The sequence below is a fragment of the Bos grunniens genome, chromosome 17 (assembly GCF_055505025.1).
Source record: "Bos grunniens cultivar Pamir isolate PY7600 chromosome 17, Bosgru_T2T1.0, whole genome shotgun sequence".
NCBI classification, from domain to species: Eukaryota; Metazoa; Chordata; class Mammalia; order Artiodactyla; family Bovidae; genus Bos; species Bos grunniens.
In genome coordinates, this window is record NC_141181.1 from 68,680,822 (window position 1) to 68,698,966 (window position 18,145).

Here is an 18,145-nt window from a genome sequence, read left to right on the forward strand (position 1 = left end):
CGTGTAATTCTTTGGCCCTTCTCTTCTCTGGGGCCTCAGAGTAGGTGACTCTGATCAACATCTTTTTTCACTCTTAAGAAAATAGATTCTTCATCCATATCTAAACTCCTTAAGCATTTCTGTGAACAGGGCTTCAGAAGTCTCAGTGGAGTAAGGAGGTCTGTGGGTCACCGTATGTTTCCACTTTCTCTAGAGTAAGAGTGCCAGATTAAATACAGGACACTCAATTAAATTTGAATTTCAGATAAACAGTAATTTTTTGTCTCATGCAATATTTGGGAATACTTATCTTAAAAAATCGTTAGTTGTTTATCTGAAATTCCAATTTAACTGGGCATTCTGTACTTCCGTTTGCTAAATCTGGCAACCAAATTCTTGATCCATGAAACATTGCCTGAAACTTTAAACCTTTGACCAACAAATCAGTCTGTTGGCCACCATCTGTCCTCGTTGTTCTAAGTGACTGGAGGTGACAACGGAACTGAGACTTTCCTTCTGCCTCAAGCTGTCTCCATGGCCAGGATTTCTGAAACTTGTCTCTTGAGTCATATCTTTATCTTGGAACTGACTAACAAATGTTATCAAATGTCTACTGTATGCCCCGCATCTCTGACTAGGACTTGTCCCTGTGCCAAATCATAGAAAACGACAACTTTATTGCTTTGGGTTTGAATTTAAAGATGTGCTCTAAAAATACACTGGGGCTTCCCAGGTGGCTCAGTGGTAAAAGAATCTGCCTGCCAGTGCAGGAGACTCAAGAGACGTGGGTTCAATCCTGGGTCAGAAAGATCACCTGGAGTAGGAAATGGCAACCCACTCCAGTGTTCTTGCCTGGAATACTGAGCCTGGTGGGCTACAGTCCATGGGGTCGCAAAGAGTCAGACACAACTGATCACGCACTCCCCTAAAATACACTGTCTACCTGGCAGTCAGCTAGCTCCTCATTCAAGGGCTGTTGTATTTATTTGCCCACTCCGTATCAACCAAGGGAAGCTGAATAGCCCAGAGCCTGGCTTCCATGGAGCATTGGCTGCCCTCCAGGATTCCATTATTGGGAAACTTTCTCACTGTCTGAAATTAAAAATCGGGCACAGGCAATACTCATGAAACTTGCCCAGAAGCCGGATTGTATCAGTTTATTTTATCTCCTTTTTAGTCTGATCGAGAACTTCAGACAGTGTGAAAGTGTTGCTCAAGTGATGGTTAGGCGAGGTGTAGATTTGAGCCAGGTGTCTCCTGTTGCAAGCAGACTCAGAATAGAAACAGGTGTATTCATTGCAAAGAGGGCTGCTCATTCCCTGTTACAAACAATTCTACCATGGATTCTATTTAAATAGCAGATTCCCTTGGTTTAAATAGCAAGCATTTGATTTTTAAATACTTTGATTTACATAAACTTTCTTGGAACTTCTCCTGGGTCGTTTCACAGTACAGCACTGACAGCCAGGGTGAAGGCCCAAACTGGTAAGGAAACCTGGGCTCTCTGAATATGTCCGTCTTGGGTTCCCCGCCTAGCCCTCCATACACCTGCTTCCCTCACTCATCAGATGTTTGCCAGGCATGTTCTGTGTGGTCTGTAGTTGCTGAGAGCACAGAGATGAGTGAACTGCTCAGGAAACTTACGGGCTAGTGGAAGCAGGGCCAGGTGCTTCTGGAGCAATTACAGTTCAAGATGATCAAGTCTTAGAAGAGCTGGGACAGCAGGCGCTGTGGGACTTGTTTTAGAGCCTGTGGTTTCCATAGGAGTGTGGTGCTGTCTCCTCTGGACCCTGAGTTTTCAATTAGTTCTCCAACATTTGTCTTATGTTCCGATGCTTTACAGTTGACTTATGATCCACTAAGTTATTGTCCATCAGAGAAGTGGGCTTTGAACTTGAAAACATTTTATTATGCTTCCCATTTTCTTCCGTGAAAACTCTAGTGTGAAATTTTATTTCAAGATGGAAGAGGATATTCATAAGTAAATATTTAACTAGACTCACTGATGCTCAAGCATTACACTGAGAGAGGTGCCATCACCACGCTGTGATAGAATATGTCCTGCTGGTACTGGCAGAAAAGTCCACGGTTAATTAATGAAATGTTTTCCTTAGAGTTCTGCTGAGCTAGTGACTTCTGAGAGAGTTCATGCTTTCACTGAAGCTTGGCCTAATCTTTCTGTATATGTTGGTAGGTGAATGGTCATTCTTTTTCCTTTTTTTGTCGGCTGCATCAGGTCTTAGTTGTGGCACGTGAGTTACACTGCCCAGAGGCATATGGGATCTTACTTCCCTGACCAGAGACCAAATCCCAATTCCCTGTATTGCAAGGCAGATTCTTAACCACTGGACCACCAGGAAGTCCCTCATTCTTTCTTAAAAGCTATCTCCTGGTCTTCAATTTGATGTGCGTATTTGTTTATAACATCCTACAGAATGACTGTCAGTTCCTCAAGCACTACTGCATGTTCATAGTGACTCTTGCCGGCAAAAACACATGCTTCACTGACAGGCGTGCATGCTGTCCAGTGGGCCCTCCCTGGGTAAGAGTAGAGCATATTCCAAATGAGACCCAGACTGGGGACTGGAACCCAAGCAGCCCTGCATTCAGGGCCTGCTCTGCTTTGATAGTTATCTGTTTTTCAAATTATTACATAACAAATAATAAGGACCCCTCTCTGAAGTTTTTTCATGGGTCTTCTGAATTTAAACCTCTGGTCCGTTGCTTAGTATAGGTTCAGTGTTTCTTAGAACAGTCTTTTAATCAAGTATTTTATCTGTTAATGGGTTGGGAAGATCCCCTGGAGTGGGAAATGGCAACCTGCTCCAGTATTATTGCCTGGAAATTTTCATGGACAGAGGAGCCTGGTGGGCTAGAGTCCACGGGGTTGCAAAGACTGAGCAACTGAGCAACTTATTCGTCTGTTATGAATAAGCTGGAGATTCAAATAGAAGACCTTAGGTCCTCTTCCAAAAGTATGCATTCTTTAGTTAAAATAACTTTGAGAGGTACGGGATGCTGTTTTTAAGCACACTGTTCCTATGAATGAAAAGGAAGATCTGAAAGATATTTTAATAGAAAAGCTACTGATAATTTAAATAATTACAGTGATTATTTTGGGGCAATTCTACTTTGGGCAAAAGTACAGAACTACTTTTTCCTGTGGTCAGTTGAACTGTGAATACATAGTCCAAGAACATGGTACGTGAGTGTCTGTCTTGATTTTAGATGAGTGAATTTATGGTTGATTGAGTTTGATCATAGTTCTTGAAAAAGAAACTAAGGTAGATTAATTGTAAAACAACATGTTAGTATTTTCAAGGTGTCCTTTCAAAAATTTTTAATATGGGAAATTTAGAACATGTACAAAAATAGAAGAGTGTAAGGAAGTCATTATGTATCTATCTCCCAGCTTCCATGATTGTCAACCAAGGCCAGTATTATTTCATTTGTATCCCTTTGATTCCTACAACTGGATTATTTTGTAACAAATCTCAGATATCATATCATCTCATCTGTAAATATTTCAGTATGTATCTGTAAAGGATAAGAACCCTTTTCAAAAACATAGTACCACTACCATTGTCACAGCTAAAAAATTTAACAATGATTTCTTAGTATCATCAAATATCCAGTCCATTAATCAGTATTTAAATATTCCTGATTGTCTCATGGGTGTTTTTTACAGTTCAAACAAGGATCTAAACAAGGTGCATTTAGGTGATCTGACTCTATTAACCTAAGTCTCTATTCACCTAGAAGTTTCCCCTTTTTTTCTTTTTTCTTTGACATATATATGTTGAAGATGTAGCTTCTTCTAAGCAAAAAAGAGCGCTTAAGAGCCTCTCCAGAGGCAGGGCCCACATGGGAGGTGAGTTTTGTTTTGTTTTGTTTTGTTTTCCTGAAGAATCGTTGCTTCCATTAGAGAAACAGAATTAGAGCATTATAAGCTTGGAAGAGACTTTTAGTCATTAAGCCTTTCCTGTCACATTACCTCAGACTTTTGCATCTCTGTCCTATTTTGTTAGAATCCTGAGATTAGGGTTTAGAGTGAAGGGACGTTGGCTCCAATCCCCTCATTTCACAAGTGAAGAAGTGGAGACCCAAATCCAGGTGATTTCTTTAAACCTCGCAGTGTCAGCTACTTACTTCGTGTCATTTCCTCTTTCTGCAAGTGATTCTCTATGCACCATGTATATAGAAGGCCTCCTCCTTCCCCACAGACTAGCCTCTCTCTGGGGATCTAGATCTAGATCAAGATCTAGATCACTTGCCTTCTTGTAATCATGGGAATCCCTGCCCTTGGGGAGCCGTCGGTGTTAAAGATGTAGACTTTCTTCTCACAGGCTCAGCCCCATTGGGGTGAGAAAAGCACTGACTTCCCAGGGCCACACACTTCTTGACCTCCAGGTTCCGTGTAACTGAAATAAGCATTTCTGAAGTGCCTTTGAGTGTCTTGAGGGCAAAAGATGATTTTGTCAGGGACCGCAGGCATTGAGGACCTACACACAAGTTCCCACCAGACACCAGTCTGTACTGGAAACGCACCAGGTGTGTTGTGCAAACATCTGACGACACTCTTATGTCGCCATCTAAGTATTAAAAGGAGCTTTTTCCACTTCAGCCTTGTATTTCTATAATCTACCTGCCTGCCAAACTTAATAGATACCTTTTAAAAGAACAGAAGATATTCCTGCGGAAAAATATTTTCTGCCTTATTTTAAGATGTCATAATTCAATTTAATGCTTGTTGATTCGTGTTGATTTCAAACTAGGCTAAAATCAGCCAGATTCTTCCAACATAGGATTAATAGAGATGCTGAATGGTTCTGTGTGGAACAGAAACTCGACTTTGATGGATTAAAAACGGTGACTCTCACAAAAATCACATCAACAGAGATCTAACTAGTAATTAGCTACCAGAAAACTAGGAAAATTCAAGACTCAGTATGAGAAAAAATTTCTATTTCTCAATAGTGTGGTTAGGAATGGTTCAGGGAAATAGTGTCATTAGGAATGACTTGGAGGTTCACTGAGAGCTTATTCTTCAACTTTATTAAATGTTGTTGAGGAGTAGAATATCTTTTGCTTTCCCACCACTATCTCATATATGTCAGGTTTTAATTATTTTAACAGAATACCTCATTACAGTTTTAAACATGAACTTTAAAAATTCAGTGTATACACAACCCATCAAGGGTTAAATTGCCTGAAACAAGATCTTAACTTGGCGTTTTCCTCACTTATAATAAGTACAAATATTGCATTATGTGATTTCAGTAGCATATATAAACAAAGGCATGTTTCATCACACAGTTGGAATTTTAAGAAAAGCATATATGTTTTTCGCCTTACCTTTTATCCACTGAATGCTGGAATTCAACATAGGGTTCAAACCATATATATTTTTTCCTTTTATTTATCTCTTTTTAATTAAATTTTATTGGAATATAGTTGCTTTACAGTGTTGAAAATTTCTGCTATACAGTAAAGTGAATCAGCTATACATGTACATATATCCCCTCTTTTTCAAACATTACATATTGTTTTCTACCCGAATGGTAGCCTGGTAACTGTCAACAGAACTGTAAATAGCAGAATGGTGTGCCTGTCCATCCATGACATATTGCCTTTTATAGCTATGTATTTTTATGGGATAAACTACATGATTGTGATTGTTACAGCACTTTCAAAGTTATAATAAAGTTTAATTTTTTACACTGTTTAGTGCCATAGTAATGCACTGTTTATTTACATAGTAATTATTTACGGGGCACCTACTGTGTACTAGGCGCTTTACTTGCGGTTCCTCTGATTCTTCCATTTGTCCCAAGCTATTAGTAATCGAATCCCCCTTTGTACCAGCGAAGAAACTGAGGCTCAGAGTTCAGCTGCATGCCTGCAGCTTGTAAACCACAGAGCTGAGCTCTAACTCCAGCCGGTATCATGCTCTTTCCGTGCTAGAAGTTTTTCTTGCTAGAAAGTAAGTGAGAAAAGTATTTGATTTAAACTGTTTCATAACCCTGGAGATTAACATTCGTCCTGGAAGTTTACATGTGCATGTATGTCTGTTCTGTAGGTGTCACTTGTTCAGGTGGTCAGAGCTGCATAGAAGGGCTTCAGGGGCTCCATGAGCACTTCTGAAACTGTAAACTGTTGTGTATGTGATGGTTGTCTGGGGAATCAGATCCCTGTCTTTCATCCTGTTCTCCAAGAGGTCTCTGTGTACGTTAAAGGATTAGGACTCCTGATCTCGCTGACCGCCCTCTTTTCAGAGATGAAGAAACTTGAGTTGTAGAAGGGATGGGCTGTGAAGGCGGTACAGCAGCCAGGTCAGAGCCAGAGCAGGACAGGCCCGTGCCCATCAGCATCCTCCTCTGATCACAAGTGCATCTCCAGTTTTTAAAAAATAAATGCCACAAGCCATACTTTGAAGGATTTTGGTGATGGAGAAAAAGATAAGGCGTCGCCAGCTTAGAAAGGCAGAATTAAGCCCGAGTGCTTCAGGCTTGTGTCTAACTTAAGGGCTGTTTTCCTTCAGTCCCCCAAAACAAAAGACTTGGGGTTCTCTGATAGAGAGGAAAGGTCCAACAGAGATGAATGGAGTGGGCTCCAGCTAGAGAAGACAGGCAGGAAATAAAGCAGGGCTTTTCACAGCTTATGATCCCTTCCTTCTCAAAACCCCTTCTCCCTTCAAGATCCCACCTCCCAGACTGCGCTTTGTCAGCCATCATGGCTGGGCCCTTCTTCCAGGCCTGAAATGTGGCAGGGCTCCAGGGCGTGGCCCAGATGTCCTCTCTCTCCACACAGGCGCCATTACCTCCACACTTCTGGATCTGGCCTTGGCTTCTTTCCTCAACCCTGGGCTCATCTAGCCATCTGCTTACTCTCTTATCTCCATCCAGTTTTCCTGTCCAAAACCAAAGCCTTGATTCCACCCACAAGATACTGTGCCTCTTGGGTCCTCCCCATCGTAGTACATGGCAGCACCATTCACCCAGCTGCCCAGGCCTACCTCCTTGGTGTTGTTGCCAACTGCTCTTTCTCTGGGACCCTGTATTCATCAAACCCCTGCCCCCCAGCAAATACTTTGGTTCTACCTTCAAAATACATCCAGAGTCCAGCCACTTCTTCCCACCCTTCAGCTGCCAGCCTGGCCCAGGCCACCCTTCTTTCCAGCCCATCATCTGCAACAGCCACCTAGGGTCCCCTTGCCACGTGCTTGGCACGCTCTTCACAGCTCCTCCTCCTCCCGGCAGCTACAATTCCGCTAAAGGATAAATCTGATCACATCACTTCTCTGCTCAAAGCCCTCCAATGACTTCCTCTCATTCTTAGAACAAAAGCAAAAACCTAACTTATGTGGCCTTCAAGACCTTACACATCCTGGTCTTGCCTGGCCCCTCCTCTTCATGTCCCACCCACCCTTTCCCGCATACTCACCCTACTCTGGCTGGGTCAGAGGAGCGGCCTTGCACTTTCCCAAAGAGTCTATGCAGTTTTCCGGGTCTGTGCCTGCCATGCCCTCTACCCAGAAAGTCCTTCTTGTGTCATTTACTGTTTGCTTCCTCTTCTTGTCCTAGTACCCACCCTAGTATTCTGATGAAATCAAGATGCACACAATTGTAATCCAGGGTGTTCACGTTTGTTTTTCTTGTCCCCCTGCACCCCACCCCCACCCCCCCGCCACACACACACACAATTGACATGCACTGGGCAAGTCTGCTCAAAAAATAATTGTCAAATCTGGTAACACTGCCTCAGTTTCCCTAGTGTAATTAAGAACAAGACTGGGTCTGGGAGAAGCAGACTAAAGCCAACAGGCTTGCTTGTACCCATCCCATCTCTCAGATGCCACCTCATCCCGTTCCAGAGGGCTGGCCCTTGTATGGATGGCCACCACGTTCTTCTTCTTCAGATCAAGTCATCAGGGAACACTGACCCACTGCCCTGCAGATTGCTGTCTACTGCTAAGGCTTTCCGTTGGTCAGCCCACATTTCTGGCTCCCAAGCCCCTCCTCAGTCACTTGCGATAGGGGAAAAAGATTTCTAACACATAGAAATTAAGATTCTAGTAACTGGCAGAGATTGGCATGATGTTCTTAGAATCATCACTAGGGCAGATTTTTAGGAATATAGGTTCCCAGGTCCTGCTCTAAGCCTGAGACTGGGTAGGGTTCTGGTGTGACGAGCCCACATGCACACACACACGCACACACACACACACACAAGTCTCCCTCTGTCTCCAGCAGATCATATATATTCCTAGTGATGCTAAGTGCTACGAAGGAAACAAATGAACGGCAGAGAAACGAGTGGAGATGGTGGGGAAGGGTTTTCTGAGGAGATAATGTTTAGTCTGTGATGGGAAGTATTAGGGGAACTTTTCAGGCAGGAAATAGCATGGTGTGTTTATAGAATTAAAAGCAGAAGAATGTGGCTGGAGCACAGCAAATGACGAGGGGAGAGCTTGGTCGGTGGAGAGAGGGCCTGGGGCGACGTCTCACGGGTTCGCAGACAGGGACGAAGGCTCTGGGTTTCGTTCCCAGTGCTCACATCTCTCTGGGAGTTTTGAGCCCTGTGTGGAGAACAGGTTGTTGGGAGCACGAAAGTGGATGCTGTGGGACCCGAATCGGACTATATTGTCCTCCCATGGCGAACGGGACAAAGGTGACGGAGAGGAGAGGGTAGTTTCAGGAACTCGTTTGACAGAAGTCCACAGGACTCACCTGTGAGAGGAAGCAGGGTGAGGGAGAGCGGGAAAGCACGGGTGAGGCCAAGGGGTTGTCAGAGGCAGCGTAGGGTGTGAGCCTGAACCTCAGTCGCCTCATCTGCAAAGTGGGGGTGTTAAGGCCTCCGGGCTGGGCTGGTGATAAGCTGATGTAAAGCACTTAGAGCAGAGCCTGGCACTCAGTAGAACCCCATGTAAACGTCAGCAGTGATGTGGATGGTGGTGATTCATCCAAGGTCGCACAGCTGTTAGGCATCAGGTCTGGGACCAGTGGATTTTCTGCTATACTGAGCTGCCTCCTTCAGTTACCTTTGAACTTTTTAAATTCGTGCACACTCTTGGTGGAGGGTTCGGTTGACTCAGAACATGACAAGTCACCCTTCTCACAACGTGTAAGTGAAGTGCGAGGTGTCCTGTGCAGCCTGGGGTTCCCGATTATTTTGGCTGTCCATAAAAACATGCCATTCTGGGCAAAACCGCCCCAGATTGGGAGAGGAAGCTGGTACAGGAAGAGAGATGATCTGCGGGTAGGTTTCAGATACGTTTCAGAGTATAGACCTGCCCGTGTTATGCACATGCTGAGGCTGGAAGAGGAGCACGCCCCACATTGGGAGCTGGAGGTGTGAGTCCTTCATGCCGGAAGTTGTGGGTCAGCACATGCCAGGAGAGGGAAAGGAACAGAGCCAAGAATGTTAGCGTAACTCCCCCAGATTGTCAGGTTCCTAGGGATACATCTTAAAGAAGTGTTTGAAGTGCTTCTATCTGTCAGTTTCAACTAAGCTAATTTTCGGAACTCGCTCTTTGTACCGTGCCTTTCTTGTGAACCTCTGCGAATGTAATGCATGCAATATGTGGGGGAAAATCCTCTCAGCCGAGGTTCCCATCCAGCCCCCACCCCTCCCCCACAAAGTCTGAAAGGCAGATTTTAGAAGCACAACTGTTGCACCTGCAAGGGTTTTGTCTTCTTATTAAAGGGAACTCAGACCATGTTGAACGTGTCCTGTAGGAAGGAATTTCAGAAGGAGGTGAAAGAAAATGCCAGCTCAGCGCCCACTCCCTCCTGTTGACTGTCTGTTTTGTGGCACCTCCGTCTCAAGCAGCATAGGGAGGACTGTTCTTCATTACCAGGGAATGTGAGTCATTCCCAGACCCGTGTGATTGGGATTCCAAAGCGTTGCTGTATCCGATGGTCTTATTAAATCCAAGTGTCAGTGCAGCCTTTCAGCCGTAGAGGAGAGCTCAGTTAGAGCTGGTGCCCTGGTTCCAGTTACCACACAGAGACGCTGGCGGCGCAGTGACCCCCTCTGAGCACCCAGAGTTCCTCATGGATGGCTCCCAGATTTAGGGGTTTTCCCGGTTCACTTCATGGGCTTCAATACATTTCAGCTCCCTGTTTATATCCTAGCTGGGATCTGTATACTTTCGGGGAAAATGTCCTTGTGTCTGCAGACAAGCAAGCGCCAAGAGGAGCCTGGGCTTTGGAGGGTACCCAGTCCTACCAGTGCTCAACCCACTGTGTCTCGGATCCAGCAAAACGCTACCCATTTCCAGCTCCATCCAAACAAAACAGGACATCTAGCACAGAGGGAGGAAGCTATAGATGTTGCCAGAAACTTAGTTTGCTCTGTCTTTTCTTTTTCCTAGAATGTTTCACAGCCAACGGTGCAGATTACAGGGGAACACAGAACTGGACGGCACTGCAAGGTGGGAAGCCATGTCTGTTCTGGAACGAGACTTTCCAGCATCCTTACAACACTCTGAAGTACCCCAACGGGGAGGGGGGCGTGGGCGAGCATAACTACTGCAGGTAAGACCCTCCTCCGGTCTCTTCCCGCCTTGCTCACGACTAGGCAAAGCTTTGTCTTCCTTTTGGCCAACTCAGAAAGCCTTTCTTGTTACTATTTTAGAAACGTTTCTCGCAAAACTGCGTGCGCATGTGCACACAAACACACACACAAACACAGAATCTCTTTTCAACTTGGGGCTCTTTGATGTTGGTTTGCAGAGCTCTGCTTTCCTGTCTGATCACTTCCATGTCTCTTTGGGAGGGTTTCCTTTGTTGGCGCTGCCACCAGAAGACTCAGCTTCTTAAGCTGCCGTGGATGTCATGGGAAAGTGGAGCACTGTCTGTGGCCCGAACTTCCCTCTGCTTCTGAGCTAAGGAAGATGCCCTGTGTTGTCCCACATCCTGCCAGCCCAGGACCACCTTGCTCTGGGAGCACCTGTAGCCAGCAGATTTGTGCTCTTTCTTTCCTTTCAGTATACTCGGGTGTTTCTTTGCTCTTTCACCTGCTGTCTGACCCTCATAGGGGCTGAACTCCATGGTGCTTCAAGTGTGTACTTGTGATTGTCAGGGGAGATGATCCATGGCTTTGATCAGATTCTCAAAGTTGTCAGTGATCCAGATCAGCTTGAGAGTCACTGGTCAGTAGGGACCAGAGCACCTTTGGTTATAGCTACGTCTTAGGTATTTATATCCAGGGTCCTGGTTACGTGACTCATGGTTCAGCCACGTGCTGAATTTAATCATTATTAGGACAGGTACAAAGGCAGCCTCTTAAGCCACTGGGGCAGGGAAAAACGATCGCTGAGTTACTCTTTGAGCCACACACTCTGCCCCCAGTTCTAGCAGAATGTTGGGATCTTCGCACTGTTGACCCAGCTGAGACAACATATTTATACCTATACTGCACGGGCCCCAGTGTTTACCTGCTGCCCTCCCCAGGTACCTTTGCCCACATCTAGGACCCTTGGGCTTATCTTGAAGTCTCCAGGCCTGTAGTCCGTGTTGTCTTCATCTCTTTGCTTCATCTTGATTCTAATGGACACCAACTGGCCATTCCCTCATAGCTACTAGTGCACTGTTTTTTAGTTTGCTTTTTGATTGCTGTTTTTTATGTTACATTTTATTTTTTGTTTGTTATAGAAGTGTTAAAAGTTTATTAAAAAATTTCTCAAACACCACAGATATATATGCTGTTGCTGCTGCTGCTAAGTCGCTTCAGTCGTGTCCAACTCTGTGCGACCCCATAGACGGCAGCCCACCAGGCTCCTGCATCCCTGGGATTCTCCAGGCAAGAACACTGGAGTGGGTTGCCATTTCCTTCTCCAATGCATGAAAGTGAAAAGTGAAAGTGAAGTCGCTCAGTCATGTCCGACTCCTAGCGACCCCATGGACTGCAGCCCACCAGGCCCCTCCGTCCATGGGATTTTCCAGGCAAGAGTACTGGAGTGGGTTGCCATTGCCTTCTCCACAGATAGATATATATATATATATATATAAACTATATATATATAGTTTAAATAAAGTCCTCATTTTACCTCTTCCCTCCCAAATCCTCTCCAACAAGGCCTTCTTCCCAGAGGTAACAGTTTGTTTATATATTACTTCACGTTTTGCTGTCTTTTGCATTTTAGCATTAATATTACACATGCTCATTAAATAATCCTTTTACATTTTATTTTCAAAGTTGTACATGATCATTAATTTTTTTCTTTCATATTTAAAAGAAATGAACCCCACTTCACTTCTGGCTTATTTCCTTCCCCTAGCTTTTCTATTGGGAATAGTTGGCTTGGGTTAAGAAGAGTACTTAGGAAGAGAAACCAGTGTTTGTTTTTTGTTTTATCTTCTTGTTCTAAACTATCTCTTGGTATTAGGCTGTTCGTTTATCCTATTCTTCTGATGCCTTCTATCAAGCAAATCTTCTCAGATGTGCTCCTGTTTTTAAATCTGATTTTAAATTTCCCACGAGGTTTAATTTACATGAAAAAAAAATTTATTTTCTTATAGATTAGCACCCAGTTCCACCACTAGGCTCCCACACACGTACCAGTAAATATCCATTAAGGAAACACTAAGCGCCAGGAGCACCACCTTCCTCCTGAGCCTTGGCTGGCTGCAGGCCTCTCCTTTGATTTGGTGAAATGTACCAGACCTGACCTAAGTTTATCCTTCAAAAAAGGGACACTGAAATTGTCAATTATTATCACATTAGAGAGCCCTGGGACCTTTTGTTTTAGCACCGAAGCGGAATCAAAGATGAATTTACCTGTTCTTTCTTAACCTTTTCTGATGCTTTTCAGAATGGTTTTAACTTTGATAACAAACAGTTGTTTTCGAAAGACTTTACCAAATCCTACATCAAAGCAAAACCCTGAATAGAGGGAGGAAAATGACAGTGAAATACTGTCTAAAGAAGGGCTTTGTACAAGTTCTCCAACTTTGATTTCTCAGCTGACACCCGACACCATGTTTGTCTTACATGATGTTTCCAATGCCATCCCAGTCGCAATGTCTGAGAGATGGCGAGTGATGGGAATGGGCTTCTCTGGGCTCTGTGTATCTGGGTTGGGGGTGGGAGGACAGAGGCTGGGACAGCAGGGTTGGTGCTGGCACCTGCCTTTGGGCACAAAAAATAAAAGGACCCTTTGTGCTTCAGGGTGGCTTATCTTCTGGGCCGCACAATAGGCTGATCGCTCCCAGGCCTGATAGGGGCTGCTCCAAAAGCTTAGGCCGCAGGGTCTTTATGCCCATTTCCGGCCTAACCGGAGTGTCAGGTTTCCAGCCTTCTGAGTCCAAATAAAGGGAGCTTGAAAAGCAGCAGAGAGAGGCAAGGCTTTTCTGTGTGTCCATTAACCCCTGCCATCTTTTGCTGTGTTTCAGCAGCACTGCCCATTATTGTCGTGGCATCTCAGAGTTGAAAAGACCTTAAAGCCATTTATTCCAAGCTACTTGTATAGAAATGTGAAATAAGTCTTTTGCAATTATTACTGCCATGTCAGAAGTTGGTACCAGGATAACAGGACTCTCTGTTCTGACTGAGACTCTTTGGTGTAGTTTTCTTTAGAAGTTTCTGAGACGTTAGTATTTTGAAGTGAAAAGAGGACCCATTTCTATCACAGGTGAGTTGACTGGCCTGATCCTATTGAAAACTTGTCAGTGGAGTCTGGAGCATGTGAATTTTATTTTATTGTTTAAAAATCACACAGTGTTCACTCTAGAAGACATAAGAAAATAAAGGGAATCAGAAAATAAAAACATTAGAATTATTAATACCTATAGTCCCATCATCTAGAGATAAATACTTCCAAGGATCTGGTGTGTATCCATCCCTAAATATATCTTTTCAAAAATGGGATTGTTGTCATACATTGTGTTTTAGAACTGCCTTTTAAAAAAAAAAAAGAACCTAACAAGACATGTGAATTTCTTTCCATATTAATAAATATGTCTCTACACCACATTTTTACCAGCTGTCTAGCTTTCCCTTATATGGACATATTTATTTAACCAACCTTTAATTATTGTTTCTAACTTTTTTGCATTGTGAAAATGCTGTGGTGAACATCTTTGCAAGTAAAGATTTCCCTAGAATACAACATTGAAAGAAAACTTGTGCAGTAAAGGGGGTTTTGCGTATCTTCAGGACCTTTGACTCTGAGCCTCCGAGTCTCCATCCTGGCCGTTGGCTCCATCCGTATGTTTATGCACAGTTCTATGGGCACCTGTGCTCTCCCAGTCATGGGGTCCCCGTGTTCACAGTTAAGGTGCCAGGGCTGTTTGGAATCATCTAGTCAGTGGTCAGTTGTCCCGGTCACACTGCAGTGAATTCGTGTAAACACACTTCACCTTTGCTCACCCACCACCCCGCCCTCAAGCTCTGAAGTTTCTGTGGCAGTGGATTGCATTATTCTTGTAGTAGTGCCACTTTTTTCTTCTTCATGAGAGGTGGCATTAAGATACATATGAATTATTAGAAACAACACAGAAGCTGGAGATTTTTTGTCTGTTTGGTTTGGTTTTGGTGGGGGTTGGTAAAACTGAAAAGCAATAAGCCAGTTGACTTAAAACAAAGGGAGTGTTACCGGGTGTGTCCTTTTCCCTCCCCAGAAACCCAGACGGTGACGTGAGCCCCTGGTGCTACGTGGCGGAGCACGAGGACGGCGTCTACTGGAAGTACTGCGAGATCCCCACCTGCCAGAGTAAGGCCCTGACTCCCCCTTGGCCCCGAGCACTAGGCCTTCGGAGTGGAGGCCAGTGCCCCAGAGTGAGCAGGGGAGGGCAGATAGTGCAGGCAGGCAGGTGGGCTTCCTGGAGCAGGTGGGAGGAAAGCCACCTGGGCTGAAGATTTTCACTTCTCTCATGGAGGCTTTTTGGGAAGGAGACCCTCAGGTTCTCTCAGGACCCCCTTGCCTCCATGGAGAAGCCCAGAACTTCACCTTCCACTGGCTTTCCTCACACTGATTCTTCGATGGGTAGAGATGCACCAGCTTGGTAGCAGTCCAGAAAAAGAAACAGTACCTTGGACTTTGGGGAATTAATTTTCAAAAATGAGGGAATTCCCTGGTAGTCCAATGGTTAGGACTCAGCACTCTCACTGCTGGGGCCTGAGTTCAATCCCTAGTTGGGAAACTAAGATCCCACGGGGTGTGGCCAATTTTTTTTTTTTTAAAGAATGAACGAAGAGCCTTTTATTGACAGTAAAACTAAGTTGTGACTCTACTTACCGTTTAGATTTGATGTGCTGTGTCCCATGAAAGCTGGTGTTCAGTAAATGTCTAATTAGATACCTTCAAAACCAATGTGATAGCTCCTTTCCTCACATTAGCATAAAGATGTTCTATTGTTATATTACAATAGCTCACAATTTGTCACTCCCTACTACTGGAAAACCCACTTTCTTCAGCCTTTTAGCACAAGATCTGTCTTCTAATCTGTTCATTCCTTCATTCCCTGTTCAGTGTTTATTATATGTATGTAAAGGCAGAAAGGTATCCTGACCCTCAGGGCATATGTGATATGTCAGGGGATCTTAGAAAGGTACTTGAAAATAAGGTTGAAAATGTTGCGGGAAGATTTAACATATGGAAATCAAAACTACACATGGTGGCCATAAGGCGTTTACTAATTGGTGTTTATAATGTCTTGTTAAATATGCCAGAGGAATAGAGTTTCTCAGTTCTTAGAGCTGAAGGAAAGGACTGCTCTTTCATAATAAGCCTACCCGGATTTTCTCCCTCATGATTTAAATCTACCCTTTCTCCTGCCTTCTCTCCCACTCCTCAGGTCAGGAAGGGTATGGAGGTCCAAGTGGGACTCAAGCCTCTCTCCTTGTGCCCACCTCAGCAGTGTGAACTCTGCTGCCTCGGGGGGACCAGTGCTCACTTTCATGAGCTAAACTTTCGCATGTCTCACTACTGCCCAGCAGTTAGGCCCTCACTTCCCTGTCCTTCCAGCCTGGTATACCTTGGTTCAGCTCTGCCAAAATGAGAAAACTGTAAAGACCAGAAGAATAGGCTTTTGCCCAGGCTGCTTAATCAAATTTTTAAAATGAAAAACATCTCTTTTGGCTCTAGTTATGTGAAGAAGGAAGGGGCTAGGGGAGAGGAAAGCAGATTTTCCTCGGTCCATTTGTTCTGCACAATGATGGTCTTTTAGTACCAGCCTATGTCATTCTCTTAGGAATGGCAAAGAGGGGGTTTCAGTCCGAGTGCTTTTATTTAGAAAGATAATCCTCCACTCTCATTTATAAAATATAATTTGGGCCAATGGAAGCAGACTCACGTGGTCACTGAGTTCCAGAGTAGAGAATTCCAGCAAAATAGTACGAACCACCTAGGTCCCCTCTAATTTGTAATATTTGTCAGATGTGTCTCACTGTTCCAAAAGAAAGACTAAATGTCATTTTTCTTAAAGGCGCTTTCATAACCCTCTCAGAGCTTCTAAAGCTGGTCTTGAAATGGTCAAGGTGGGAAGACACACAGAAGTTGGGAATGAGAACTGGGAGCCCTTGGTTTAGGGCGGTGGGAGGAGGGAGCAGTATCTGGCTTTGGTCTTTTGGAAAACCCTTCTGTTCACCCTGTGGGCACCAGGGTCCCCACTGAGCCAGGCCTCAGACCTTGAGTCTGCAAGGACATTGTGCTTTTAATTTGTCAGATTAATAGAGTTGAGAAAACCTCCTAAGTTGTTTGCAGCAGGAGACCTTGGTAATTGCCTGATGGACTCAACTGAGATCCAGCCTGCCTATTTTAGGCCAGTTTTGCCCTATTTCTGGATGTGGAGTCATAATTTTCATGAATAATACTAACCCTCTGTGTGAAGCCCGCTATTCATGATCAGCATTGAACTTGTCATACAGGAAAAGGCCTGTGACATGATCAGATTCCTGGAAAGTTCATATCTGAATATAACAGACCCAGCAGGAGCCAGGGGGAATGAATGTTTAGGGACAAAGCCGAGTGTGGTTGAATGGTGGGCCATTGTGTGGAGACCGGAATCTCTGTTACGCAAAGAGCTAAAACAAGTAGGCAGGCAGAGACCAAGTCTGATTCAAAAGGGAGCAGAGAGAGATCTGAACCGTGCTCTTGACCTATGCAGCTCAGATCAGAACTTACTGTTAAAAGGAGAACAACCCCCAGGAAATTGGATTTGCTCTTCAAACTGCTTCTGCCAGTATGTGTCTCAGAACCCCCATTCTTATCACAGAGAGAAGAAATATAGATTTTTAAAAGGAAATCCCAACATCAAGTTTACTATCCCTGTTTGTCCCGCCTCCTGAATCTCTTAAGTCCTGTTGACTACTGAACAGGAAATCATTTGGCTTAATGTCCAGCCTTTGCGTGTCTGTCTCTTGTTAAATAGTCAGCCTCACCAGTCCCATTCCTGTTTATTTCATTGCTTTTGAGGGACAGGCACTATAATACCCCGCATGGCTTTTGCTTTGTTCTCTTTTACCTACAAATTCTTTATAAAAGTTTCATACAGTTTTTGAAACTAAGTAGGCTAGTTGGGGGAGAGCAGAACCTGCAAATGGTATTTAAAGACAAATATCATTTTCTTCACATCCCTGATTAGATCCTGAGGCCACAGGCATGAGAAATTTATCATGTAGGCTCCAAGAGCTATTTTTGGTTTGCAATAAAATTTTCACCTGATTTCTACACACTCAACTATAAAAATTCCCCTTTGAATTAGGGAAATTTGAATCCTGACGATGTTATATTAAGGAATCACTGTTAACTTTAATAGGTACAGTAATGGCATGCATATAGAGAGAGCCCTTTTAAATTACAGATGCACACTGAAGTTATAGTATATCTGAGATTTGTTTTAAGTGATCTAGCCTTCCAAAGAGTGAGTGGGTGGGACAGGTGCAGGGGAAACAGATGAAATAAGAATATTTTTTCTAAAGTGGCTATTTGTTGATGCTGGGTAAGAGCTCATATTCTTTCCTATGTTTTGTGTATGCTTGAAAGTTTCAATTACAAAAAATAGTTTTTGTAATACTGAAAGAATTTGTAATATTTAAAAAATTTTAAACTGAATGTGTAAACACATTCAAAGTATCCAGATTCAAGTATGTAACATGACTCACCTAACTGTGCTTTTTAAACATAGTTCACAGGTATTTGGGTTAGTTATTAAACTTTTAA

General features: G+C 43.9%; 1 protein-coding gene across 5 annotated transcripts in view; it reads left to right on the forward strand.

Moving 5' to 3' along the window:
* The window catches only part of KREMEN1 (kringle containing transmembrane protein 1), a 56,083-nt gene that overhangs the window by 8,901 nt on the left and 29,037 nt on the right, over window positions 1-18,145 (forward strand). For 2 of the 5 annotated variants that reach the window (XM_086348562.1, XM_086348561.1), the window contains exons 2-3: window positions 10,355-10,517; window positions 14,604-14,695. In XM_086348562.1, the coding sequence (XP_086204688.1) occupies window positions 10,355-10,517; window positions 14,604-14,695 (255 nt within the window). Of the gene's footprint in view, window positions 1-10,354; window positions 10,518-13,550; window positions 13,616-14,603; window positions 14,696-18,145 lie in introns of those variants that run through there. The other 3 variants (XM_086348564.1, XM_086348565.1, XM_086348563.1) reach the window with 3 other exon arrangements.